Source organism: Electrona antarctica, assembly GCF_951216825.1.
Source record: "Electrona antarctica genome assembly, chromosome: 7".
Classification (NCBI taxonomy): domain Eukaryota; kingdom Metazoa; phylum Chordata; class Actinopteri; order Myctophiformes; family Myctophidae; genus Electrona; species Electrona antarctica.
In genome coordinates this window covers 44,368,948-44,394,347 of record NC_136812.1, presented here as the reverse complement: position 1 = coordinate 44,394,347, position 25,400 = coordinate 44,368,948, and the positions used below count along the sequence as shown (strand labels likewise).

At 41.2% G+C, this 25,400-nt stretch overlaps 3 protein-coding genes across 3 annotated transcripts; all 3 read left to right on the top strand.

The window, feature by feature from the left end:
- Window positions 1–4,324: 4,324 nt before the first annotated feature.
- Window positions 4,325–8,893, top strand: LOC306926275 (uncharacterized protein; the record flags this gene model as incomplete). Its single annotated transcript, XM_079505544.1, has 6 exons — window positions 4,325–4,348; window positions 5,280–5,652; window positions 6,597–6,668; window positions 7,026–7,275; window positions 7,782–7,825; window positions 8,226–8,893. The coding sequence occupies 6 exons, from the start codon at window positions 4,325–4,327 to the stop codon at window positions 8,378–8,380; spliced, it is 918 nt and encodes a 305-aa protein (XP_079361670.1). The 3' UTR covers window positions 8,381–8,893.
- Window positions 8,420–16,570, top strand: LOC306926274 (apoptosis-associated speck-like protein containing a CARD; the record flags this gene model as incomplete). Its single annotated transcript, XM_079505543.1, has 6 exons — window positions 8,420–8,461; window positions 13,454–13,748; window positions 14,265–14,342; window positions 14,761–15,010; window positions 15,561–15,604; window positions 16,497–16,570. 6 exons carry the CDS (start codon window positions 8,420–8,422, stop codon window positions 16,568–16,570), a joined length of 783 nt encoding a protein of 260 aa, XP_079361669.1.
- A 3,693-nt stretch (window positions 16,571–20,263) lies between these two features.
- plaat1 (phospholipase A and acyltransferase 1) lies at window positions 20,264–24,443 on the top strand (the record flags this gene model as incomplete). Its single annotated transcript, XM_079506173.1, has 5 exons — window positions 20,264–20,281; window positions 21,744–21,793; window positions 22,656–22,794; window positions 23,338–23,606; window positions 24,342–24,443. Exons 2-5 carry the CDS (start codon window positions 21,767–21,769, stop codon window positions 24,441–24,443), a joined length of 537 nt encoding a protein of 178 aa, XP_079362299.1. The 5' UTR covers window positions 20,264–20,281; window positions 21,744–21,766.
- Between the last annotated feature and the right edge of the window lie 957 nt (window positions 24,444–25,400).

Sequence of the window (25,400 nt, the reverse complement as noted above, 5' to 3'; positions counted from 1 at the left end):
CAAGGAGTGCAAAATGAATGCTTGGAATGGATTCAGAATCATGAAAAACCCCTAGTTTGACATGTTCACATGCTACTTAAAGCATAATTAAAATTAGACCATTTTGCCTTATAATGGTTGTTGATGTACCCCAACTTTCAGCAGCTGTCAAAACTTCCCCTAGGGTGGTTGAATAGAAACCAATGTGGGATATGTTAGTAGACACCCTTAAATTCGTGGTAAGAAATAATAGAGGGTTTAAGTAAGCTACATATTAAGTACATCAATATTATGAATGACAGATTCATAGAAGCGTACAATTTATGACATTAAAGCAAATATTATTTTTTTGTTTAGCCAACATTTGTATGTAATTATGTGAAACTGGAGAGTTAATATAAAACTTATTCTGGATAGAAATGTATTATTCTCAGAAAACATTTCCCACGTTTCCAAATTTACCTAATGACTCTATTATAGACACCCTTCTGACTCCGTTGCCAACCTTGAAGGGTGCAATCTCATGCATCTATGATGAGATTTGTTGTTTGCGCCCGGAGTCTTTGGATTCCTTAAAAGCTCGTTGGGAGGGGGACATAGGAGAGGAGATAACTGAGGAGGTTTGGGATACAATTCTACATCGGGTACATGTGTCCTCTATTTGTGCGAGGCATGCTCTTATTCAATGTAAATTACTACACCGTGTCTACTACACCAAGGCCAGGTTGTCTAGAATTTATAATGATGTGTCTCCTGAGTGTGATAGATGTCGGCAAGCTCCTGCAGACCTCATCCATACGTTCTGGCTCTGCCCTTCTCTACACAAATATTGGACAGATATCTTTAATTCCTTATCAACGATAGTCGGGCAAAGAGTGGAGCCCACACCTTTGGGGGCTCTGTTTGGTGTTTTCCCCTCAGTACCGTCACTCTCTAAACCAGAGAGGGATGTTTTGGCTTTTGTCACTCTGTTAGCTAGGAGACTAATCTTGATCAACTGGAAATCGCCCACTTCCCCTTCTCACACTCACTGGATTAGGGACACCTTGTACTGTGTAAAACTGGAGAAGATTAGACACTCCTTAAATGTTTCTTCCGATAAGTTTGGGAGGATATGGGGTCCATTCTTTCAATTCATTCAGAATTTGAATCCGTCTCTGCTTGAGGATGTGTGAGGTCTGCTGGACTTTTGATTTAAAAGTAGCCTATACTGTGATTGGATTGCTGCGACCCGACTACGGATAAGCGCTAAGCGGTTGAAGATGGATGGATGGATGGATGGATGGATGGATGTTGTGTACTGTTTTGTCTGTTTTTGTCTGCCTTTTATTTTTCAACTTTTATTGATCCTGTATTTAAGGTTTGTTTGTCTTGTTTTCTGTTGTCTTTTTTCTTTGGGGTGAAAATTCAATGTCTTTATTCTTGTACGTTATACTTGTGGCGTTTATTAAGAGAAGCTGTTAATGCCACCATTTATTATTTTCCAACTCCAGTATTTCAATAATGCTTCTGTGAAAAAAACAATAAACAAAGTTATTAAAAAAATAAAAAAATATATTATTCTGCTATTCTTATGCACACCTAAGCTATTCAGATGGGGTAAGCTAAACAGTAAGCGAAACAGTACAAATATTCTCACAAATGGATGGTTTACATTTATTGAAATACAAGTGCATTATGTTATGTGTTTGTTCTCATCTGCCTTGCATTTGGAGTGCTGGATCTCTGAATAAAACTGTCATGGGAGCTTGACTGTCTGTTCTGACACTGCTATTTCTTTGTTTATTAGGTTGGAGCTGCATTCCACATTCGGGGAGGTGTGTCCTAGCTACCTGGCTGATCTCCATCCCTTTCTCCAAGGTTTTATATGTTCATGTTATGAATCTATCAACACATCTGAACGCTGTTCTTAACCAATCAATCATCTCATCTCACCTGAGAATGGGTTTCCTGTTATGGTCAGGTCCTGTGAGAGCTATGAAGATGACTTCCCACGTGCACTAGACGTCTTCTTAGACTGAACGACAACAACCCAGGTAAGACTTCAGGTTCTTAAAATGGCAATTTTAATGATTAATGTACAGTATGTTTTTATCTAAGTGAAAATGTCCCATTTCTTTGTGAGAAGAGTAGAGCAGTGGTTCTCAACCTGTTTTGTCTCAGATCACCCCTGTAAATATCCTTTTCATCCAAGGCACCCCTGAATTACATTGTTACTTCATAAAACCGTACATTCATGTCATATTATGGAATGTAAATATGTGTGTCACGAGGACATCATTTTTTTCACCCCCTAAATGCTAGGGCAGGGGTTTTCAACTGATTATGAACCAGGGACCACCACCCTGACTAAGAATCAACGTGGGGACCACTGTTGTGTTGGGTGGGGGGATAGGGGCAAAAAAGTGGGGGGAAAAGTCTGAAATAATATTGACAGTTAAGGGCTTTGTTTAATTTGTTAATTTGAGGTGAATTAATTCCTTTCCCATGGTTGCCCTTACTCTGTTCTCTTAACCTTCCATATTAAACTCATAGATAGCAGACACATGCGATTGCATGATTATATGGGAACATTTCCTAATAGACTCAACCAGTCAATCCGGTACACTTTCCCTTGAAATTCAAACTCCCTTTCTGTGGAAGTTCTTGACATCCGACTTCCCAGTAACTGACACCATTGATGTCATCATGGAATGCACGGAATGCATGGAATGCACTTCCCATCACAGTCAGAACTGCAGCCTCACTCCCAATCTTCCGCCGTAGTCTGAAAACCCACCTCTTCAGACTCCACCATGGCCCGTAGCACTTGCCCTAGCCTAGCCCCTTAGATAGCACATTATGTAGACTTAGATAGTATCTTAAAAAAGACATATAACTTGTTACGTAGACAGCTCTAGAATTGCATTTTATGTAGTCATAGCACTTTATAGTACACATGTATAATATATTATATAGTATAGTATGTATAGTTTACATAGATACTCCACTGTTACGTTGTTAGTTTACGCATGATTCATGATAACTACTTTTTATATATGTGATGTATGCCATGCTTTTGTTATTGCTTAATGTAAGTCGCTCTGGATTAAGAGCGTCTGCTAAATGCCTAAATTGTAAATTGTAAATTGTATCATCACCAGGTCATTTTGTGAACTAGTTCATTTCCCAACTAGTGGTCGATAAACCATACTAAATGCATGGTCAGGGACCACATGCAATACCTGCACGGACCACCAGTGGTCCACGGACCACCTGTTGAAAACCTCTGTGCTAGGGGATACCAAAAGCCCGGCGAAGTCGCCCCCAAAAGTGCGGACAAGTCGCCCCGTAAAACGGTTGTATTTGGGGCGACCGGAGATTTTAGGGCGACTTCGCCGTTCTTCGCGGTCAGGGCGACCGTTCTTCGCCATTTGGGGCGAGTTGGAATTGGGGCGAGCAGTTTTGTATTAGTTTGTGATAGTAGGATAGCCTACGTGCGCTATAGCGAGACAGGACGTTAAATCTTGATTTTCATTAAATAACTGTCTCTCTCACACACACACACACACACACACACACACACACACACACACACATACACACACACACACACACACACACACACACACACACACACACACACACACACAGACAGACAGACAGACAGACAGACAGACAGACAGACAGACAGACAGACAGACAGACAGACAGACAGACAGACAGACAGACAGACAGACAGACACAGCGCACAAGGTTCAAAAGTTTGCTCTGCATTGTTGATTCCGTTTTTAGGTTTTGTTGGCGAGCGCCAAAAATGGTCCCCGACAGCATAATCGGAGCAAATATCGGGCAGTGTGTACGAGCCATTACTAAGAATGGAGGGTTTAAGTGGTTACAATTTGTGGTTAAAATTGATCAATTCTGAATATCAAAGTATTCTGACTCGGCACCCCTGGACTAGCGTCATGCACCCTAGGGTGCCACAGCACCTACTTTAAGAAACCCTGGACTATCTTATAATGAGCATAAGTGAGGAGTCTGAGGACTGACTACGAGGACCAACAATATGAGGAATTGACGATACGGTTGGCCTAGTTCTTTAACTCATTCTATGCCTAGGGCGACCTTTTATAAAAGTCCTAGATCGCCTAGGACGACATCGAATGACCCCTTAGTTTATAATGCACCCAGCATCGCTAGAACTATTTTTACTGGGTCTTGGCGTCTTCGTCTCCTGGCAACGGTTTGCTTCCGCGTTGGTCATTGATTATTTTCCCTCCGTCCATACTATCTTTATTGACGATCTTTAGTGGGGTTTAATTAGGAATTGAGGCTCAGATTGAGGTGATCAAACAAGACATTGATGGTAGGAGGGAGCTACCTCACGGTACCGTATCAGCGCTTGTGATGAAAACGAAAGTATCTAGCGAGTGCCCCAGAAATCTGCAGAGTCTGCATAAGGTTCACTGTTGTTGTTGTTACATGTCAACAGAAGCACCAGAAGAAGCAGCCAGGAAGAAATAAAGAATGGGGAACATCCTGGGATGGGTTGGGGTTGGGACACATCACATGGTAGGTTTATTTACAACAGATCAAGCCAAACTGACTGCATGTGTTTAAATGCATCCAATAGATAGATAGATAGATAGATAGCTTTATTGTCATTCAGCAGATACATAAAATGCATAAGAGAACGAAATGTCGTTTCACTGGCTTTTAGTATGCTAGTTAAAAGAGAGCTAAAATACTATTAAAATCTAAAATCCACTTTAAAAACAAATAAAGTGTCCTTATAGCAGCATATAGGGGGAAAAGGTTAGGGGATATTGCACTTGTTCAAAAGTCTAATGGCTTGGGGGAAAAAGCTCTTGGAAAATTGGTCACAGGGAGTACAGGCCGGTCGGCGGACCACGGCTACAGTACAGTAGCTACAGTACAGGCTCATACAGAACCTCTTAGTTCACTGCAGTGGCGGAAAAAGTACTCAAATGTTTTTTTTAAGTAAAAGTATTGATACTGCATTGTACAGTAGAAATACTCTGTTACAAGTAAAATTCCGGAATTCAAAATCTACAAAGTAACTAGTACTGGTAACTAAAGTTTTAAATGTGCAATATTTGCCTCTAAGATGTAGTGGAGTAGAAGTAAAAGTATTGGAATTACTCAAGTACAAGTACAAATACCTCAATATTGTACTTAAATACAGTACTTTAGTAAATATTCTTACCGGTAGTTACTTTACACCATGCACTGTTCACAGCCAAAGCATTAAGAGAATGAAGCTGAGATGAGATGTTAACGTCTTCTGTTTGTACCAGGACTCAACCTTGGAGTCACTTGAGGAACGCATCTTGAAAACTCTGCATAAGCTGGAAGACGCGGAGTTCAAGATATTCAAGTCGCATTTGCGACACCCTGATGTCCTTGAAGGCCTGCATCCAATCCCAAAGTCAAAGTCTCTTTGGGATTGGATCTTCAAGGACATCTGGGACATCCCAAAGGGAGGTCAGGTAGGTCAGGCCTTACTTACTTACTTACCCCTGGCCCTGAAGAAGGAGAGCAAGAGGACCATCGCTCGTCGGGTGGTTCGGAGATACTCCTGTAAAGAAGCTCAGCAGATCATGGTGAAAGTTCTGAAGAACATTAAAAGGAATGATCTAGCGGAGAGGTTTCCAGACATACCAGACAAAGGTAGCTTGTGTGTGTGTGTGTGTGTGTGTGTGTGTGTGTGTGTGTGTGTGTGTGTGTGTGTGTGTGTGTGTGTGTGTGTGTGTGTGTGTGTGTGTGTGTGTGTGTGTGTGTGTGTGTGTGTGTGTGTGTGTGTGTGTGTGTGTGTGTGTGTGTGTGTGCGTGCGTGCGTGCGTGCGTGCGTGCGTGCGTGCGTGCGTGCGTGCGTGCGTGCGTGCGTGCGTGCGTGCGTGCGTGCGTGCGTGCGTGCGTGCGTGCGTGCGTGCGTGCGTGCGTGCGTGCGTGCGTGCGTGCGTGCGTGCGTGCGTGCGTGCGTGCGTGCGTGCGTGCGTGCGTGCGTGCGTGCGTGCGTGCGTGCGTGCGTGCGTGCGTGCGTGCGTGCGTGCGTGCGTGCATTAGTGCAACTACATTAATCTTTGGTTAGTAAGGGGATCGTGCGCATGCGTACATGATTTTTTATTTTATTGTTACCGACAGCAGCTGAAGTCCAAGATCGCATAGATTTAAATTGTATTAATCATGCAGCCCTCCCAAGGCTCCACCATACTTTCACTTTAGGCAAACAAAAGAAGAAGATGTAGGAAAAAAAGAGTTATTTATATATTAAGGTTAGAAGATGCACATCTAGGCCTTTCTGAAAATCACAGATTGCTCCCTTAACATAAAGAGCACTTATAATAAGCTCCCCATGGCAACGATCAGTGGATACTGGGGGAAAACGATTATAGACATGCATAATAAGTTTACAACAATACAAAAGTTTGTGGGTCCTGGGTAGGCAACATGGCCTGTCCTATTGTTATCACTTATCAGACTACCAAACATTATTATATTTGGTGCTGAGACTTTTTACTCATTCAAGTGCCTGGTTTTCCTGCTGCAGATCAACTTTCTTCATTACTGCCAGGTGGTATTGGGGTTCTTATAAAAGTCTGTTGTCTTTTCAGACCAACATGAAGCTACCGTTGCTGAAACACCAATGTCAAGTTCAAGGTCAACTCCAATCCGTAAAATTGAAGGTGAGCTGACACTATGAATTTATCTAAAATAAACTGATTGAACTGTTCACACAAATCTGTGATTCACATACTTTGTTAAAACAGTGTCATATACAGTACATGTCCTCATTAAAACAGATCTAACATTCCAATTAAAAGAAAACTTTCCAACTTCCATCCACATATGTTTTATACTAGAAGGCTTGTTGTCTATTCCAATGAATATGAAACTTGTATGGAACTACTACTATGCTATTGTACTCTTATAGCCCAGTCCAAAAGCGGAGAACGATTATATAAACTATATAAATTATCAGAAACATGTAAATATGCTTTACCCACATGTCTCACCCACAATCCAATGTTCATTCCACTTAGCGTCAGTGAGAAACAAATTCATTGATCAACACCGGCGTGTCCTGATCGAGAAAGTGACCAATGTCAAGCCCATCCTGGACAAGCTCCTTGAGGAGCGTGCCATCAGCCAAGAGGGCTACGATAATGTGATATCTAAGGCCACCAATCAGGATATGATGAGGGAACTCTATCCAGCCCTGAACAACAAAACAGCCAAACGCATCTTCTTCAAAGGTCTATTGGAATACGAGAAGTTTCTTCTAGATGATCTGTAAGTGTGTCTAATGACAATTCATCGTTAGGCCAAACATTGTATCCTAATACAAGAGAATGTGTTGTTTTCAGTATTATGTATCAATCTCATTCATCCTCTTTTTATGTCTAGTAATTCCTACAAATTTGAATTTGTTACCTAATATTCCCATAATCTAGCTGTCATTGTGACAGAGATGTTGTTTTATTGTGGTGTTTTATTGTGTTGCTAAAAAGAAAGAACTCACACTCGTGTGAAGCCCACTGTGACTGCCACATGACGTCACAGGAGGCATGCTGAAAACGGGGGGCCTTGCTTAAAGCTAACATTAAAAGTATATAGACTTGGCTGCCACATAACATCACGAGTGAAACCCAGGCGTTGGGGTGGCTATAGCGCCCCTCAAAGATGTACTGAAGATGCTGTCTCCAAAAGTGAATGAATGTTGAATACGTTAATTGAGCTACTAATGTTTGGTCGTATAGAGCCTTTACAGTTAATAAAGCATTTTGTACATCTCACAGAGGGTGCCCTCAGCCTTCTGCTCCAGCATCTACATCTGTCTCAGGTAGGTCAGTGCTGTTAATGTTGATTGACTTCGAAATGGAGACATTTAATTTAGTCATAGATATTCAATTCATTGCAATCAGTTAACACACCTTTCCAATAACAATAAAGTGAACTTAGATATCCTGGGTCATCAGGTTCACACCACCTGTTCATTCAAATGATTTGAACAGTGTGGCTCTAATGTGACCAGCCTGTGTGTTTTCAGTATATTGTTATTGAAAGTCCTGACTTTTTCAGGAGGACCATTACATGGTTTGATATAGTTTGATCCAGATCAGAGTATGAATGCAATGCATTGTTCAGATTTCAACAAACAAACTGGACCAATGAAGTAAACCGACCATGGTTCGATTGAAACAGACCATAGAAATATTTGTCTCTGTTTGCCTTAATTACAGAGTGGTTGGTGAAAACAGGAAAGAAGGACAAGACATATCTGCCCGTAAAGTGGGACAATGACCCAAAGATGAAGTTTGAAGATGTCTATGTCCCTCCAATATATCGGCTACCTATATGGCTTATTTGGCCATATTGGGTCATATTGTATCGGTGAAATGACGAATACCGATATGTGCCGATATGAAAAACCGATATGAGCCAATATGAAGAGAAGAGTCGAAACTGGAGAACAAAGGTATCCCCCACCATCTCACACCCCATGGGTCATCATAGAAGACGGCATCAGAAACCACTGGAAAAGCGAAGGATGGCTGATCCCGAGACTGTGAAAGTATTCAGAGGCCACGGACAAAAAATGGACTCGTGAGCAGTCTGTCTTGGAGAGAGATACCTGGACAAGAATCTTTACAAGATGACAAGTTCAGAAACTGTCCCTGCTGCTATAGATACAGGTTGACTGCCCTGTCGCTATAAAACGTATATCCTTTGTTTTTCATTCTTAAGTGTATGTGTGATTTATGGCCTATCTCTTACTTTAATGTTCCTCTTAGTTCCTCTTCTGTACAAATATTCATGTAGCTTTAAAGAATGATCACGCGCTGAAATGCTTCTTTCTAATCTGTACAACTACATCATACTGTATAAAATAATTTAGTTCCAAATCGATATCACCCAAATGCTTCTAATCTGTACAAGTAAGCACATAGTTCCAAAGTTTTATATAGGCTGTGTAGTGATGGGAGTAGTTGATACGTTCAACCACAAGAGGGAGGCAACAACTAGAATGAGCTTTTCATTATTTTTTGCAACCATAGGGGGTAGCCACTCCAATGCCCAGCTTTGTCCCTATGTTCCTCCCTATATATCTGTCTGTTTAGGGCACCACAGGTCTGATTTTTTTTAAATAACTCTTCAATACTAGAAATAAAGGTGATGGATCGCACACACCAAGACTGCATTTTAGTTTTTATTCTTGCATGATGGATCGATGACAAACTCCATCAGTGTCCAGTGTCCACTGGTGACGCGAGGTTAGTGTAAGTGAACGAGTGGCCGAGATTTGGGGTATTAGTCCGGGAGCCGTGGGGGTGAACGTGGTTTCGTCAGTAAAAGCTTTTTGTCCTGGGTTTGATTCCCGCTGGGGACGCTGTGGGGGCTGGCTGGTGCTTCTCTCCTCTGCGTCATCAGTGCCCATACCCGAGGCGGGGTTGGCGAAAGGGCCTTTCTGTGTGGAGTTTCTATGTTCTCCCCGTGTCCCCTAGGGTAGGTACCCTCACAAAAAACATGCATTAATCCTGGTTTCTAAACTGCTTCCCCCTGGCCAGCCGGGGCGCCTGATGGAGGGGAAAGGAACTGGTTGGAATAACGTGTTCCTTCCACGCTTCCTTCCAAGTTGCTCCTTGTCCACCCAGTTTGGAAACCGGTTGGACAAGGAGCAACTTGGACACTCATGCATGAAGGTCAATCATGCAGTATGCACGTTCTCATATCTTATTGTGACGTCATTATCATCCAGCACTATATATGTTTCCTGTGTAATAAACTTTGTGAACCTTGAGCGTGATACTGTCTCGTGTCTCGTTAATTTGTTCTCCCGGGTACCCGCCGCCGCAGTCGCCGTACCAAAGGAATACTTCAACAGGATTGTCACACACCACCCAGCCTGCACACACTACCTGTGTGTACACTACATGCATGTATGTATGTATACGTGCGTACGTACGTACGTACGTACGTATGTATGTATGTATGTATGTATGTATGTATGTTTGTTTAGGGTACCAACGTGGCGCAGTTGAGCTAGAAACAGAGAGAGAGAGAGAGAGTTGCACTGTTAATTTTGCCTGCCTGCTGTTTGTCTTTCCTGCTGCAGATGAACTGGTTGTCAGTAATGTCAACATCAGTAATTTACTTTGCTAACACAGCATACTTACTTACCTTATACCTCTTATCACCTCTCTCTCTCTCTCTCTCTCTCTCTCTCTCTCTGCCGTCTGAGGGGGGTGTTACTTGGAAAAGTACTCAGGTGTGTGTGTGTGTGTGTGTGTGTGTGTGCGTGTGTGTGTGTGTATGTGTGCACGTGCGTGTGTGCGTGCGTGCGTGCGTGCGTGGCTTGTGCCCACGTGCGTGGCATGTGGGTGCTATGAATCACCCATTCGAAAGAAAAAATATTTTGTATGCAAATTAGTTTCCATTGAATTGAGTGATTTATGATGAACTGGTTGTAGACAACAGTTAGGTACTTTGCTAAAACACAACATAGGCCTTCTCTCTCTCTCTCTCTCTCTCTCTCTGCCTGAGGGTGGTGTTACTTGGAAAATTACTCAGGTGTGTGTAGGGCATTGGCATAATAACAGCACACAGGTGTGTGTGCGTGCGTGCGTGCGTGCGTGCGTGCCAGGGAGTGGTGCAGGACAACAGTTTGTTCAGACGTACGTGTCACAACACAACAGCAAGCAGTGACTTTATGAGACAACATTATGTAGGGTAAGTGTTGACACTTAACTTCTGAATTTCGCCGTCCAGAATTCAGAAAATGTAACCGAGGGTCCCGAAAGGGGCTATAGCTTGCTTGTAGTGTTGTTGCGCTCTGCTCTGTGAGCTTGTAGGTCGCCTATTTTTGGTAAAGAGCTTTGGTGTTGACAGAAAAAAGCAGTATAAGAAATGTTGGTCCATTAATAGCAGTCCAAGAAATGTAGGTCAGTTTTTTTTTATACTGAGAATGTCATATTATGGTAGTAAATATGTAAATGCAGTATGTGTCCATTACGACAGATTGAGAATAACTTCATATTTGACATTTAACCACCCCAGCATCTATCTATCTATTCTGGTGGGAAGATTAATCAAAAAATAGCAGATCTACAAGTTCACACAACGTGACCCTTTGTTTGGCGGTCTGTAGGGAAGGTTAGAGTGTTAGTGGTTAAAATTGAAGTGATATTGATCAATTCTAAATATCAAATTATTCTGACTCGGCATGCCTTGACTAGTGTAATGGCACCCGGCCTAGATTGGCACAGCACGCACTTATAGAAACCCTGGACTAGAGATAAATTGTGTATCTTATAATGAGCATTAGTGAGGACTGACTCTGAGGACCAACAATATGAAGATAGTATACGGTTGGCCTAGTGGCCCTAGTTCTTTAATGTATATGTTTTCTATTATTGTAAAATCAACTGACTACAGCTGTGACATAATTGTAGTGGAGTAAAAGGAGCAATGTCAATGAAGTATAATGTATACAAAGGAAATGCTCAACTTTTGCATTTGAATAATATGTGTTCAGATTCAGACACACAAAGATCAGGATATGGTTCATAACCTACATGGACACATGAACACAAGCACACAGTCTGCATAAGGTTCACTGTTGTTGTTGTTGTTGTTGTTGTTGTTGTTACTTGTAAACAGAAGCACCAGAAGAAGCAGCCAGGAAGAAATAAAGAATGGGGAACATAACCTCTTCAGACACAGTGGTGGGAGAAGTATTCAAATGTTTTACTTAAGTAAAAGTATTGATACTACATTGTAGAAATACTCTGGAATTAAAGATTTACTTGAATAGTACCAAAAGTAAAAGTACTCATTGTGCAGAATGTCCTGTTTCAAATGTAGGCCAAATTGTTTTAAAATAGCAGATCTACAAGCTTGCAATCACAAGTCGTGACACATTGTGAGCTTGTAAATCTGCTATTTTCAAATGGCCAAAATGTATAGCTGAAGTGGTTAATGTATGTTTTGTAATAATAATCAAAATCTACATAGTACATAGTAACAAAAGTTTTCAAATAATTGTAGTGGAGTGGAGTAGAAGTAAAAGTATTTGAAATTGGAAATACTCAAGTACTTAAGCACAGTACTTAAGTAAATATACTTAGTTACTACACACGTCAAAGCATTAAGAGAACTAGAAAAGTCACAAATTGTGCCAGCCAATTACAATGTCACTTCACCCCTGTGATCATGTGTAAGTAAATCGGAGGGGACTTATCCCCCCCCAAAAAGATGTTCTGCAACATTTTCATTTGCGGCGCCCCCTATGGATTATAATGGTATTGCCTTTGGCTCTGGGTTGATTAAACCATAGATATATATAAAGGCTAGATGGCTCAAGGCGAAGTCTCTGACGTAGTTCACCCGGCGGCCATCTTGCTTCGGGGCTACAGCACAGTATGTTCTATGGCAGCTCAAACAAAAACAGTCATAACTCGCTCAAATCTTGACGGATTTACAAACAGGTTGGTTTATTACAAACGTTGTCAACGTGGCTATGATTCAGGACGCTTATCTGCTTAATTTAGTTTTTTATATGAACGTCGTATAAAAGCATATAAGTATGCGGACGTCTCTGACGTTTATAACAAACCAAACCGTTTGAAAATCGGTTGAGAATTGAGCAAGTTATGGTTATTTAAAAGTACATGCCCCATAGACACAATGTTATGGTGCCCCGAAGTAAGATGGCCGCCACGTAGCAACGTCGCTCTCCATTGGCCAGAGCGCGGGTGAGCCATCTAGCTTTCTATATATCTGTGGATTAAACCACCCACGACATGTGATTAAAATCTGGGATGGATTGAACCTTCCGTTCGTGATTTGTGGCAATTTTTGTAAAATAGGTCCCTCCCACTAACTTCGGAAGCCAATTACGGCATAACGATACGCACTATAACATTTCTGCCCATGGTGTTTTAATCGGATAGGTCCAGAGATTATGTGCACCGATTTCTGTGAGATTTGGACAAAATCTGTAGGAGGAGAAGCAAAAAGTGAGTTTTGAAGAAAATGCCTATATGGCCTATATGTGCGTCATGACTCATGACCCAAGGAATCCAGGGATTTTTTATTTTTATTTTACGACCTACGCAGTTCAAGAGTTATAAGGCAAAACGTAAAGTGGGCTGTCATAGCGCCACCATGAAGCCGACCGATATAATAAAAGTTAATTATTTTTTGTAATTATTATGAACCTCCCCTCCAAGTTATGTAACTATAGTTCTTAAGGTCTCCGGGAAATTATGGGGACATTTAATGCATGAATATATTAATACCAATTAAACTATACAACAACTCTCTTAGCAAAGTATGAGCACACGATTCACAATTACAATAGTCTGGTTGCAACCACACTAATGAAGCTGAGATGTTAACCACACTAATGAAGCTGAGATGTTAACCACACTAATGAAGCTGAGATGTTATCGTCTTCTGTTTGTACCAGAACTCAACCGTGGAGCCACTTGAGGAACGCATCCTTAAAACTCTGCATAAGCTGGAAAACGAGGAGTTTGAGATATTCAAGTTGCGTTTGCGAGACCCTGATGTCCTTGAAGGCCTTCATCCAATCTCAAAGTCTCTTCAGGATAGGATCCTGATGAGACCAGGCAAGAGGACCATCACTCGTCAGATGGTGCGGAGATACTCCTGTAAAGAAGCTCAGCAGATCATGGTGAAAGTTCTGAAGAACATTAACAGAAATGATCTAGTGGGGACGTTTCCAGACATACCAGACAAAGGTAGGTGAAGTGTGTGTGTGTGTGTGTGTGTGTGTGACTGTGTGTGTGTGTGTGTGTGTGTGTGTGTGTGTGTGTGTGTGTGTGTGTGTGTGTGTGTGTGTGTGTGTGTGTGTGTGTGTGTGTGTGTGTGTGTGTCATTTATATATTAAGGTTAGAAGATGCACATCTCGGCCTTTCTGAAAATCACAGATTGCTCCCTTGCCATAAAGAGCACTTATAGTAAGCTCCCCATGGCAAAGATCAGTGGACACTGGAGAAAAACGATTATGGACTTGTATAGTAAGTTTACAACAATAATACAATCTTATCGGTCTATAACTGCCTTTCAAAGTTTGTGGGTCCTGGGTAGGCAACCTGGCCTGTCCCATTGTTATCACTTATCAGACTACCAAACATTATTATATTTGGTGCTGAGACTTTTTACGTGTGCCTGCATGGTTTTCCTGCTGCAGACCAACTTTCTTCATTACTGCCAGGTGGTATTGGGTTCTTATAAAAGTCTGTTGTCTTTTTCAGACTCAACAATAGTTGCAACATCAGATCAGCATGAAGCTACCGTTGCTGAAACACCAATGTCAAGGTTCAAGATTCAAGGTGAGCTGACAATATGAATAGACATCTAAAATAAACTGATTGAACTGTCTGTTCACACAAATCTGTGATTCACATACTTTGTTAAAACAGTGTCATATACAGTACATGTCCTCATATTAAAACAGATCCAACATTCCGATTATAAGATAACTTTCCAACTGCCATTATGTTTTATACTAGAAGGCTTGTTGTCTATTCCAATGAATATGAAACTTGTATGGAACTACTACTAGGCTATTGTACTCGTATAGCCCATATACAAGTCCAAAAGTGGAAAAAGCTCTATATAAACTCATGCTAATATTCAATTACCTGAGTGATATAATGTCTTTGCTCTTTAAAAGATAGAATGTTCAGAAACATGTAAATATGCTTTACCCACATGTCTCACCCACAATCCAATGTTCATTCCACTTAGCGTCAGTGAGAAACACATTCATTGATCAACACCGGCGTGTCCTGATCGAGAAAGTGACCAATGTCAAGTCCATCCTGGACGTGCTCCTTGAGGAGCGTGCCATCCGCCAAGAGGGCTACGATAATGTGAGATCTAAGGCCACCAATCAGGATATGATGAGGGAACTCTATGCAAACCTGAACAACAGAAAAGCCAAACGCATCTTCTTCAATAGTCTATTGGAATACGAGCAGTCTCTTCTAGATGATCTGTAAGTGTGTCTAATGACAATTCATTGTTAGGCCAAACATTGCATCTTAATACAAGAGAATGTATCTCTTTCAGATCGTGTTGTTTTCAGTATTATGTATCAATCTCATTCATCCTCTTTCTATGTAATAGATTCCTACAAATTTGAATTAATTAGTTAATTAATTAACTAACACATCTAGCTGTCATCTAGCTGTCATTGTGACAGTGATGTTGTTTTATTGTGGTGTTTTATTGTTGTGCTAAACAGAATTAACTCACTTCACACTGCGAAGTGAGGGGTGCCCACTGTGGCTGCCACATGACGTCATGGTAGGCATGCTGAAAACGGGGGGACCCGTGCTTAAAGCAAACATTAAAGGTCCACACACTTGGCTGACCTTGCTTAAAGCTAACATTAAAAGTACATAGACTTGGCTGCCACATGACGTCTCGAGTGAAAGAGCCGTCTCCAAATGTTAGTTCATAATCAATGTCGAATACGTTAATTGAGCTACTGACTAATGTGTGGTCCTATAGAGCCTTAGTAAAGCATTTTGTACATCTCACAGCGGGTGCCCTCAGCCTTCTCCTCCAGCAGCTACACCTGTTTCAGGTCAGTGCTGTTTAATGTTGATTGACTTCGAAATGAAAATCACTGCCGTTTGGTGGAAAGGGATGTGTGTCTATGATTATAAACAAGAGGAAACAATATATAGTGTCCGGCAATCTGTCACGGGAGCAACGTTATGAACTTAAAACTCTCAAAATGTGTGTGTGTGTGTGTGTGTGTGTGTGTGTGTGTGTGTGTGTGTGTGTGTGTGTGTGTGTGTGTGTGTGTGTGTGTGTGTGTGTGTGTGTGTGTGTGTGTGTGTGTGTGTGTGTGTGTGTGTGCGTGTGTGTAACTACATTTATCTTTGATTAGTAAGGGGGTTGTGCGCATGCTTGCGGATAAGGGTGGCGCTATAGTGGTGTTGAATAGAGATGCATAGGACCAGGAGATACTGAGACAACTTACCAATATAAAGTTTTGTAAAACATTGGACAGTAACCCCATTGCCGATACCTAGAAACGTATCCATAATGTTCTGAATAATTTATTAGAACAAGGGACTATCGATGAATCTGAACATGCCTTTATGAAGGTGCATAAACAATTATTTTGGCCATATGCTCTCTAAACTGAGAAGATATCAGCATTTGTGGACTATTTTCTGCAGCCACTAGTAACTTACAAGTAACTTACAACCCTATACCCTCATACACCCGAGACTCTATGGAATTCATTAGAATTATTAAATCCATCGAGCAGGTTGAGGAAACGTAACTTTTGGTGACTATGGATATTGAGTCCTTACAAACGTTCCCTTTAAAGGGGCCTACAGGCTGTAAAACTGTTTTTCGAAAAAAGAGCTGATTGCAACCCAAGTACAGACTGGTTAATGGAGCTCATGAAGGAAGTACTCAAGTCAAACTATTTCTTATATGGCAATACCTTCTACTTACAGACCTCCGGAGTGGCCATGGGATCAAGGGGGGACAGCTTTTGCTATGTGGGATTCGTCCAAGAAAGGAGACTTAAACAAGAAAGTCATTTTTAACAGCAGGTAAATCCCTTTCTACAACACATCTCCAATTTGGCTGACATTTTTTCATCTTACAGTACTTAATGACTTTCACCTATTTATGAATGCTCAAAATGACCACCTGAAATTCACTATGGCTGCGAGCCCAAAAGAGATGAACTTTCTGGACATTTTGATAATTAAGGAGAATAATAGCCTTAAAACAAACTTGTACCTATAGAAATTCCCTTTTGCAAATTGAGTCATATCATTCACTTTCTCTCAAAAAGAACCTCCCTATCTCCCAACCCAACCGTATCAGAAGGATCTGCAGCTCCAATGAAGACTACAATGCTCAAGCCATGGAACTTGAGGGCCGCTTCCAAAAGAGATGCTACATAAAAGGATGCAGCTCTAAGATTTGCCGGTATCTCACAGACTAAATGCCTTACCAACAGGAGATCTAAAGAGACTGAATTCAGAGTCATCTGTGCACTAAATTATCACCTGTATCCAAAGACATATATTGAGAGAGCCATTAAAACAACAAAGAGGCCCCCCAATTTGCGTAACATGCTGGTTAGGGCAGATCTACTGCACCCACACATTTTTTGAGTACCATGCCATCTGGTAACTATCCGTATGCACACACACACACACACACACACACACACACACACACACACACACACACACACACACACACACACACACAGATATTGCACTTGTATAAACAAAACAAAAATAAGCATCTAAATAAGATAAACTAAAATAAAACATTTGTGTAAAAAAAAATTGCTAAAGCGAATCCTTTTGGCCAAATACAGCATACCATATAGTGAAATTACGTATATTGTGGATTGTGACGTTATTGTATGATAAACTGATACATTTTGTACAGGTATTGATAGTGATGGTAGTATTGATAGTCATTAGTGCTGTCATTATTAATAATTAATTAATGTATATTATTGTAATTAAGTTAACATTACAAATGTGAACAAAAATGACATTACTCAGCAACAACAGATAATGATCATTGGTAATGAGGGTAATGTGAATAAGGATAATAACAACAATAACTAGAAAAAGTGCCCTTCTGGGCACAGGTCTCCACCAGGAGGATAGGAGTGTGAGTGTGATGTTTGGCAAAATGTTTAGGAGCAATATAAACGTGTGTGTGCGTGTGCGCGTGCGCGTGCTTACATGCGTGCATGTGTGTGACGTGGCTTGGCCTGTTGTAGCGCCACCATGAGGCTGATTTGAAAACTGTCAAGTGGCATTTCTTCCAATACCTAGTGGGAATATGCATGCACAGTTTCACCACAATCAGACCCTGCGTTGAGTAGTTGTGGTCGATTTGTACAAAACGGGTACAAAGTGGGCTACTCCTGAAAAGTTTAGAAGCCAATCGTAGCCAATGAGGGTGGATTATGAGAAATCAAACAAACCCGTCTTGATCACATGACTATGGAGAGCATGTGTACCGATTTGCGTGAAATTTGGATAAAATCTGAAGGAGTAATATTAGAAAATGTGTTTTACATATGTCGGCCTCCTGGTGGCGCTATAAAGAGCAGATGTGAAAAATTCCAGGCAAAGGTTTTTCCTTGGCCTCTAGGGAGTTGGCATACAAAGTTATCCACAGATCCTTGCAGTTAGAGGTAAAAACACTTTTCTGCCAGTTATAGCGCCACCATGAGGCTGAGTTGAAAATGTTCATGTGGCATTTCTTCCTCGGCCTAGTGGGAATGTGCGTGCACGATTTCACGGAAATGTGTTCATGATTTGCAGCATTTTGTTTGAAACTGAGCACTCCTGCTTGCTTTGGAAGCCAATCTTAGCCAATCAGGATGGAGTCTGAGAAATCTGAAAGACCCGTTTCGTTGAATGGCTCTAGAGAGATTGTGTATCAATTTGCGTGATGTTTGGACAAAATCTGTAGGTGTACTGTCCAAAAACTTGTTTTGCACAAAGCGGACTCCTGGTGGCGCTATAACAGGCCGTTCTGGAAATTTTGGGCAGAAGTTCATCGTTGGCATCCAGGGAGTGTGTGTGCAAAATTTGGCATCGACCGGGTTAACGGTGCCGGAGATTAGCTGATCACAGACGGACGGACGGACGGACACACGGACACACACACGGACACACGGACGGACGGACGGAGTGCAAAACATACTCTATCCCCATGCCTTCGGCCTGGTGGAGACAATAATATGTAATCTAATGGTTATATAGTGCTATGTAACTCATGGATCCTGGTGGATCTCTACGGTGACACTGCGGGGTGGGTTTGGTGTAGGGTGGAATTCTCGTATCTGACTTTTGTTTTGTGAATCTGTTAATGTTAATGTAATGAGTATTACGAATCATGTTCTGTTGTAAGTACAGTAGGATAGGCATTTATAAGCTTTTAGCTTCTGCCTATTCCTTTTGATCATCTTCATGTTTTGCTTTGTTTTTGTAACAGCTTCCATTCATTGTCTTTAAATATTGGGTAACACTTGCAGATACGGTTCATGAAGTAATGATTAACTAATGATTAACTAATACATTAGTTAAGCACTAATGTATTAGTTAATCATGAGTTAATCATTACTTCATGAACCGTATCTGCAAGTGTTACCAAATATTGTATTTGAAACTGAAGGATGATCAAATAAACTAAACTAAACTAAAGTTTTCAGTTCGGTTTCTTTTCCTCTTAGATACTAGTCTGTATAGTATTCATATATGTCTCCCAAAACTGGACAAAATCATTCTGTCTGCCCCTAACTATATACTATATATAAGTCTTTCCAGTCCAATCCCCCCCCCCCCCCCCCCCCCCCCCCCCCCCCCCCCCACACACACACACACACACACACACACACTGTACACACATTTGAAAACAGTACAAAGTACTGACATAAAGTGCATGCTTGTTGGAATTCTTGAGGCTTGTCTCCAGTATGGAAGGAACATATCCTTGTCCTATGAAAACTCGCTTTAATTATTATTATTACAATCACTTTAACCCGGCAGATATCTCTTCTGGGTTCTGGCGCAATCAAAATGTGATTACCAAACCAGTAGCATATACGGCCACCAGCAGGGGGGAACGAATACGAGACTGCCGGGGGAATATACCAATAACAATGAATTAATTAGCGATAGGCGTCTATATAGATCTGTCTGGCAGCCCAGTGACCCCAGTCATGATGTCATATCTGTTGTTTGTCTACGTTACACATGTATAGTAATTCCTGTTCATTCGATGGGTGGATTACATCGGGTGCTAAATGACAGACCCAGGACATATTCGACATTATATTGCATCCGAATTCCGAAAATAATTAAATATATAGGATATTTGTTATTGCTATGGTAGGCCTGCTACGTGCAGGCCAGGGACGGTGCTTATTCATAAGTGCCATGTCATTGCTTATGAATGGGACAGTGGACCACAAAACGCCCCTCTGTCGCTCAGTGTAGAGTGGACCCCCGCTGTGAAGCGAGAGATAGGCTATCCTACATATCATACACACTACACACCTGCTCTGCTACTTCCATTCTCGATTCAAGCTATAGGCCTACCTATACGCAAATTGGTCCATTGGTGCTGGTCATATCGTCAACAGGAATAATTCAATTTTTCTTTTGACCTTTTTTAAATTTTTTATGACTATACGTGCGGATTTATGATGGAGAATTAAAATGGCCAGGAAGAAAAAACAGCAGGTGGATGAGTAAGTATAGGCTATCTCTTGTTTGCAGTTAGTTGCTGTTTATTGGCTGTCAGCCTCTGACGTGAATGAATTTATTCCAACTGGACTGTGGATTAAATTGGTGGTTGGTTTAGATGAGTGTAATAGCCTAATATTGGCCTTTTGTTCCAATTTATGGTTCCAACACAGGAGCATCCATTAGTGATGAGATGGATATAATAGCCTACTCATGGCTCTCCCAAGAAGATACATATTTCATGATTACATCCAGGAGCAATTTAGATATAGGCCTAACCAACATTGTTGTCACAATTTAAAATTACTGGAGATTTCATTATGCTCACATACTTTTCATATAACTGTTGAGACCATCTCCTAAAAATGTTGACTCTTTATAGGATGTGATAAGTCTATTGATTTCGTACGTTAATTACACCGATAAAAACTAATACTATGTATATAAACATTTGTTTTAACGACTGGCTACAACTATTTTTCTGTCAGTTTCTCCATTATGTTGTTGCTATTGTTGCCGCATGAGTGACACAAGGGCTTATGCGTGTATTGTCTGTGCATGAGCTTTTGTCTGTGTTTGGCCTTGCCCTTTACATTGTACTACTATGCTATCTAGCATACTCTCTCTGGGAAATTACTTATACTTTTAGATTTTATATATATCTCTATAGTGTTTTTATTGAATGTTTGTATGGTAATAAAGTGAGTGGCAAAGTGAGTTTAATGTCGTTTAACATCGTTTAATGCAATCAGATAGGACTTTTCTGTTTGAATGAATGGGCTGTCAGTAGGCATTCCCACATAACCCATGGTCTATACCGTTTATGTGGGCTTGTGGGGCCTTGACATAAGGTTTAGGAACCACAGTACAGGCTATGCATGAATGTAGTCTAAAGCAGGCCACGACCCACAACAATAATCATATTTGTACTGGGGACCCTCCACCCGGACAAGCACTTGTAGGAGTTGAGGCATTGCAATTTAGTTTGACTCGGTTCCACAGATAAATATTGTGTAAATAGGCAATGTTGTGAGCTTGCAGATCAGCTATTTTCACAGTTTTCACCTATATTATTAATTTGGCCAATGATGACCAGTGGTTATAGTATAGTTTGTTGATTCTTTTAATGCAGTAATGGTCTTTTTCTTTTCTTTGTTGGGGTCTTAAAAGTACTTAAATTGTCACTTCACTGTCATCTGTCTAGTGAGGCATTGTCCTCTGCTATTTTCAATACATTTTGAAAGAAATGTCACAAATTTGGGATATCTTAATATTAACAACACACAACAAACTTGATACAGCCACATACTTTTGTGAACCACTAGACTAGTCTCTAAAGCACAGGGCAGTTTCAACGATGACATAGAAAGTTAGTAGTCTAATGCATTGTTGATATGGTACCTTTTTAGATATTCCTTGAATGCATAAAAGACATCTCAACAATGTATTTTCTTTTCTTCCTTTTAGTATTTGTGGAAACATGATGTGGGATGGATAAACAGAAAGGAAACTCTATTGTAAGTACACTAAAAGGTTGTTATTGTGTGGTGTGATAGTCAAAGAGTATGACCCTGTTGGCCCTTTGTGTGTGTGTGTGTGTGTGTGTGTGTGTGTGTGTGTGTGTGTGTGTGTGTGTGTGTGTGTGTGTGTGTGTGTGTGTGTGTGTGTGTGTGTGTGTGTGTGTGTGTGTGTGTGTGTGTGTGTGTGTGTGTGTGTGTGTGTGTGTGTGTGTGTGTGTGTGTGTGTGCGTGCGTGCGTGCGTGCGTGCGTGCGTGCGTGCGTGCGTGCGTGCGTGCGTGCGTGCGTGCGTGCGTGCGTGCGTGCGTGCGTACTGTAGGCCTACTGCTCATTCACAGTTATGCGTTTTCATGTTATTCCCAGCTATTAGTTCTGCTACAATTTAAAGTTGTAAATGCATTAGACAGACAGACAGACAGATACTAAAGGTGGTTGCACACCGGCCGCGTTTTTCGGAAAACCGATGGAGAAACGCCGCTAAAAATCCGAATTCGCATCCGATTCGCGCCCGGTGTGTGGAGACCTTAAGATGAATGCTTTCATTCCAGCCATAATTTAATACATGTATAAGTTATATTGCGATGCTATAGATCTGCTAATTTTGCTCTTCATCGTACAACAGTACGATACCGTATACTGTAGGTATATAAGGGCTTAACCACTTAAACCCTCTATTCTTAGTAAAACGGACCTGAGTTATAACTGTACTTGGACCACTCTACACCAAGAATCCCTTTGCCAAAAATAGCTTAATTGTAGATCTGGTATTCTGGGCTAATGGTCTCCCCAGAATATGGTGGTTAAGTTGTCTTTTCATTAGTCATCCATCCATCTGTTTTCCCCCGTCACATCTTGCTGTAGATGGCCTCTAATGACCCTGACCTTCTTGACCCCGCTGGTGACCCCCAGCCTGGTGACCTCATTGAGATATTCAGACCAGCCTATCAGCATTGGGCCCTCTACCTGGGAGATGGTTACATCATCAACCTAACCCCTGTTGGTCAGTAGGAGGCGGAGTATTGTCAAGCCATGTTAACTGTGTGGGCTGAAAATTAGATCAAAGTTAACATTGTATGTTCTGTTTGTTCTAGCTTACATTATTTCATTTTAATAGAGATTCAGGGACCATGGTTAGGTTTTGGGCTGGTTTGGGTTTCATTTGATAAGTTATTTTTGTCATCCCTCAAGGAAATGTGATATATTAAAGAAAACAAACAAACCAAAACTTGAAACGAGTTTATTACAGTCCTAGTACGTTTCATCCAGCCTGGATCTGCTCAGACTATACTGTAAGTTCATTTGTGGGTCCAGTGTAGAGCATGTTCTGTGAAAATAGACTCTTTCGGAGCTTTTCGGCTATTTTCGGTGAAGAGATGCTGTAGGGAAAAAACTGAGGGGGCCAAGTATAGACCCTGTCCCCTGGGGGTTCCCTCTCAATGAAGTGTCTAAGTGGTTAATACTCTTTGGAGGAGAATTGTTATATTAACCCCCCACATTGTACCACCCCCACATACACACATGTGGACATCCTTTCTGTCCCCAGATGAGAGCCAGGCAGCTGCCATGTCCAGTGTGAAGTCGGTGTTCAGCCGGAAGGCGGTGGTGCGCATGCAGTTGCTGAAAGAGGTGGTGGGAGGGGACACGTACCGTGTCAACAACAAGTATGATGACGACCACACCCCACTGCCTGTCGGCGAGATCATCCAGCGAGCTCAAGTCCTCATTGACAAGGAAGTGTCCTACGACCTGCTTGGAAGTAACTGCGAGCACTTTGTCACCCTGCTGCGCTATGGAGAAGGGGTATCCGAGCAGGTCTTTCAGTCTTTTGCATTTTTCTGTTTCTCCAGCCTGTTGTCTTGGTCATCAGGGCTTGAGTTTCAATATTTTACTATATAAGTAGATTCTTAGAGACTCTAAATTATTGATTGATTGATTGATTGATTGATTGATTGATTGATTGATTTAAAATAAAATAAAAATAAAATGTGCATAAAGTTATGTAGTGAGGGATGAGTGTATGAGTGTGTAAACTTTACACACACATACACTCATCCCTCACTACATAACTTTATAAAAGCATAGTACGTGTAGCTGCTGAAGTGATGAGAGAATAAGCGAGGTACAGCAAATTTGGCTTATAGTAACAGGTCTCTATTACTTACCATGCATACTTATGTAATTATTTTCTAGCATATATAAAATATCAATATTTTCACAAAACAACCGAGCACTATTACTGACTGCCTCTGTGTGTACTAAAATTACATCTTTTTGTGTGGGGATAGTCATTCATTTAGCTCCTTACATGTTCTAGTCTAACCTGACTCCGCCAGATGGGGCAGCAGAGAGTCTCTGCTGCCCCATCTGGCGGAGTCAGGTTAGTTCTAGTCTGCACCAAGCATCATTTTCACATGTATTTGTTCTGAAGAAAGAAAAACAAATCTCACACTTTCAGAGTTGAAATGGCACAGAGGATTTTACAGTGTACTATGTGTACTGAAGTTAACTGAACTGGTACTTTTTTTTATTCTCGTCATGTGTCCACAGGCTACGCGGGCCATTGGGGCCATCAGTTTGGTGACGGCTGCCGCCAGTGCCTTCTCTGTGCTGGGACTGATCAACACGCGCTCCAGAAACAGACCCTTCTAGCCTCTAGTTCCCAGCTCTCAAGTGATAGATCATTTCACCATTCCATTTAAATGAAAAATGTCTCACACCCAAATATCAAAAACACTAGATGAAATAAAATTGTTTGGATTAAGTTGTTGTGTTGTTTGTTAAATGACTGGGAATTTGAACACAATGCAGAGTTTATTTTCCACAACCATAGAGTCTAAGGCCTGGGCTATACCTATATGGATCTTTTGCAAAACGGATATTTTCGTCCTCCATTTAAAAAAAAATCCCTGCCCATACGACAAAGATATCTGTGGCCACTGTCCACACACAAACGCAGAAACGCATTGAACACAGGAGAAAATCACTGCAGTAGCAGGTTTCAATTGTAGGCTATTTGATTTACACTTACACACCAAATACATAGGCCCATCATATTTTTAATGAAGGAAATTAATAAGTACCGCATTTTAAAAGCCACCTAAATTGTGAGTGGAAGTGGAACATGCTTCTTGCATTGTCTGTCAGCATGTCATGCTCATGCTATGTACGTGCGTGCAGAATCTCCAAATCCTGACACCAACAATGCAATTCCTTGCAACTGCAATTGGGTATAATGGTTTCAACTTCAACAAGTAGTTACAAGCAAGTAGTTGCATGTTGCAAGGAGTTGCATGGTGAATCATTGGTGCAGTTTGGGCTTAAGATTTAACAGAGGCCTAAATGCATAGAACAGGATTATTTCACGAAACCTGGCGTGTCTGAACAATCAACAGCTTTAATAAATATTTCACGTAACGTATATCAAAGCCTTATGCCCTTTTCCATATGTTATGTCTATTGTCTATACCTGTTACATGTACCATCTACTACATGTACAATACATAGGCATATGAATGTCTACATGTCAGTCAGAGCTGAGCAACCTTTTTAATTTACCTTGAATTTGTTGATTAGTGTGCAACGTTGTGCAGTGATGCTGACTTTGAG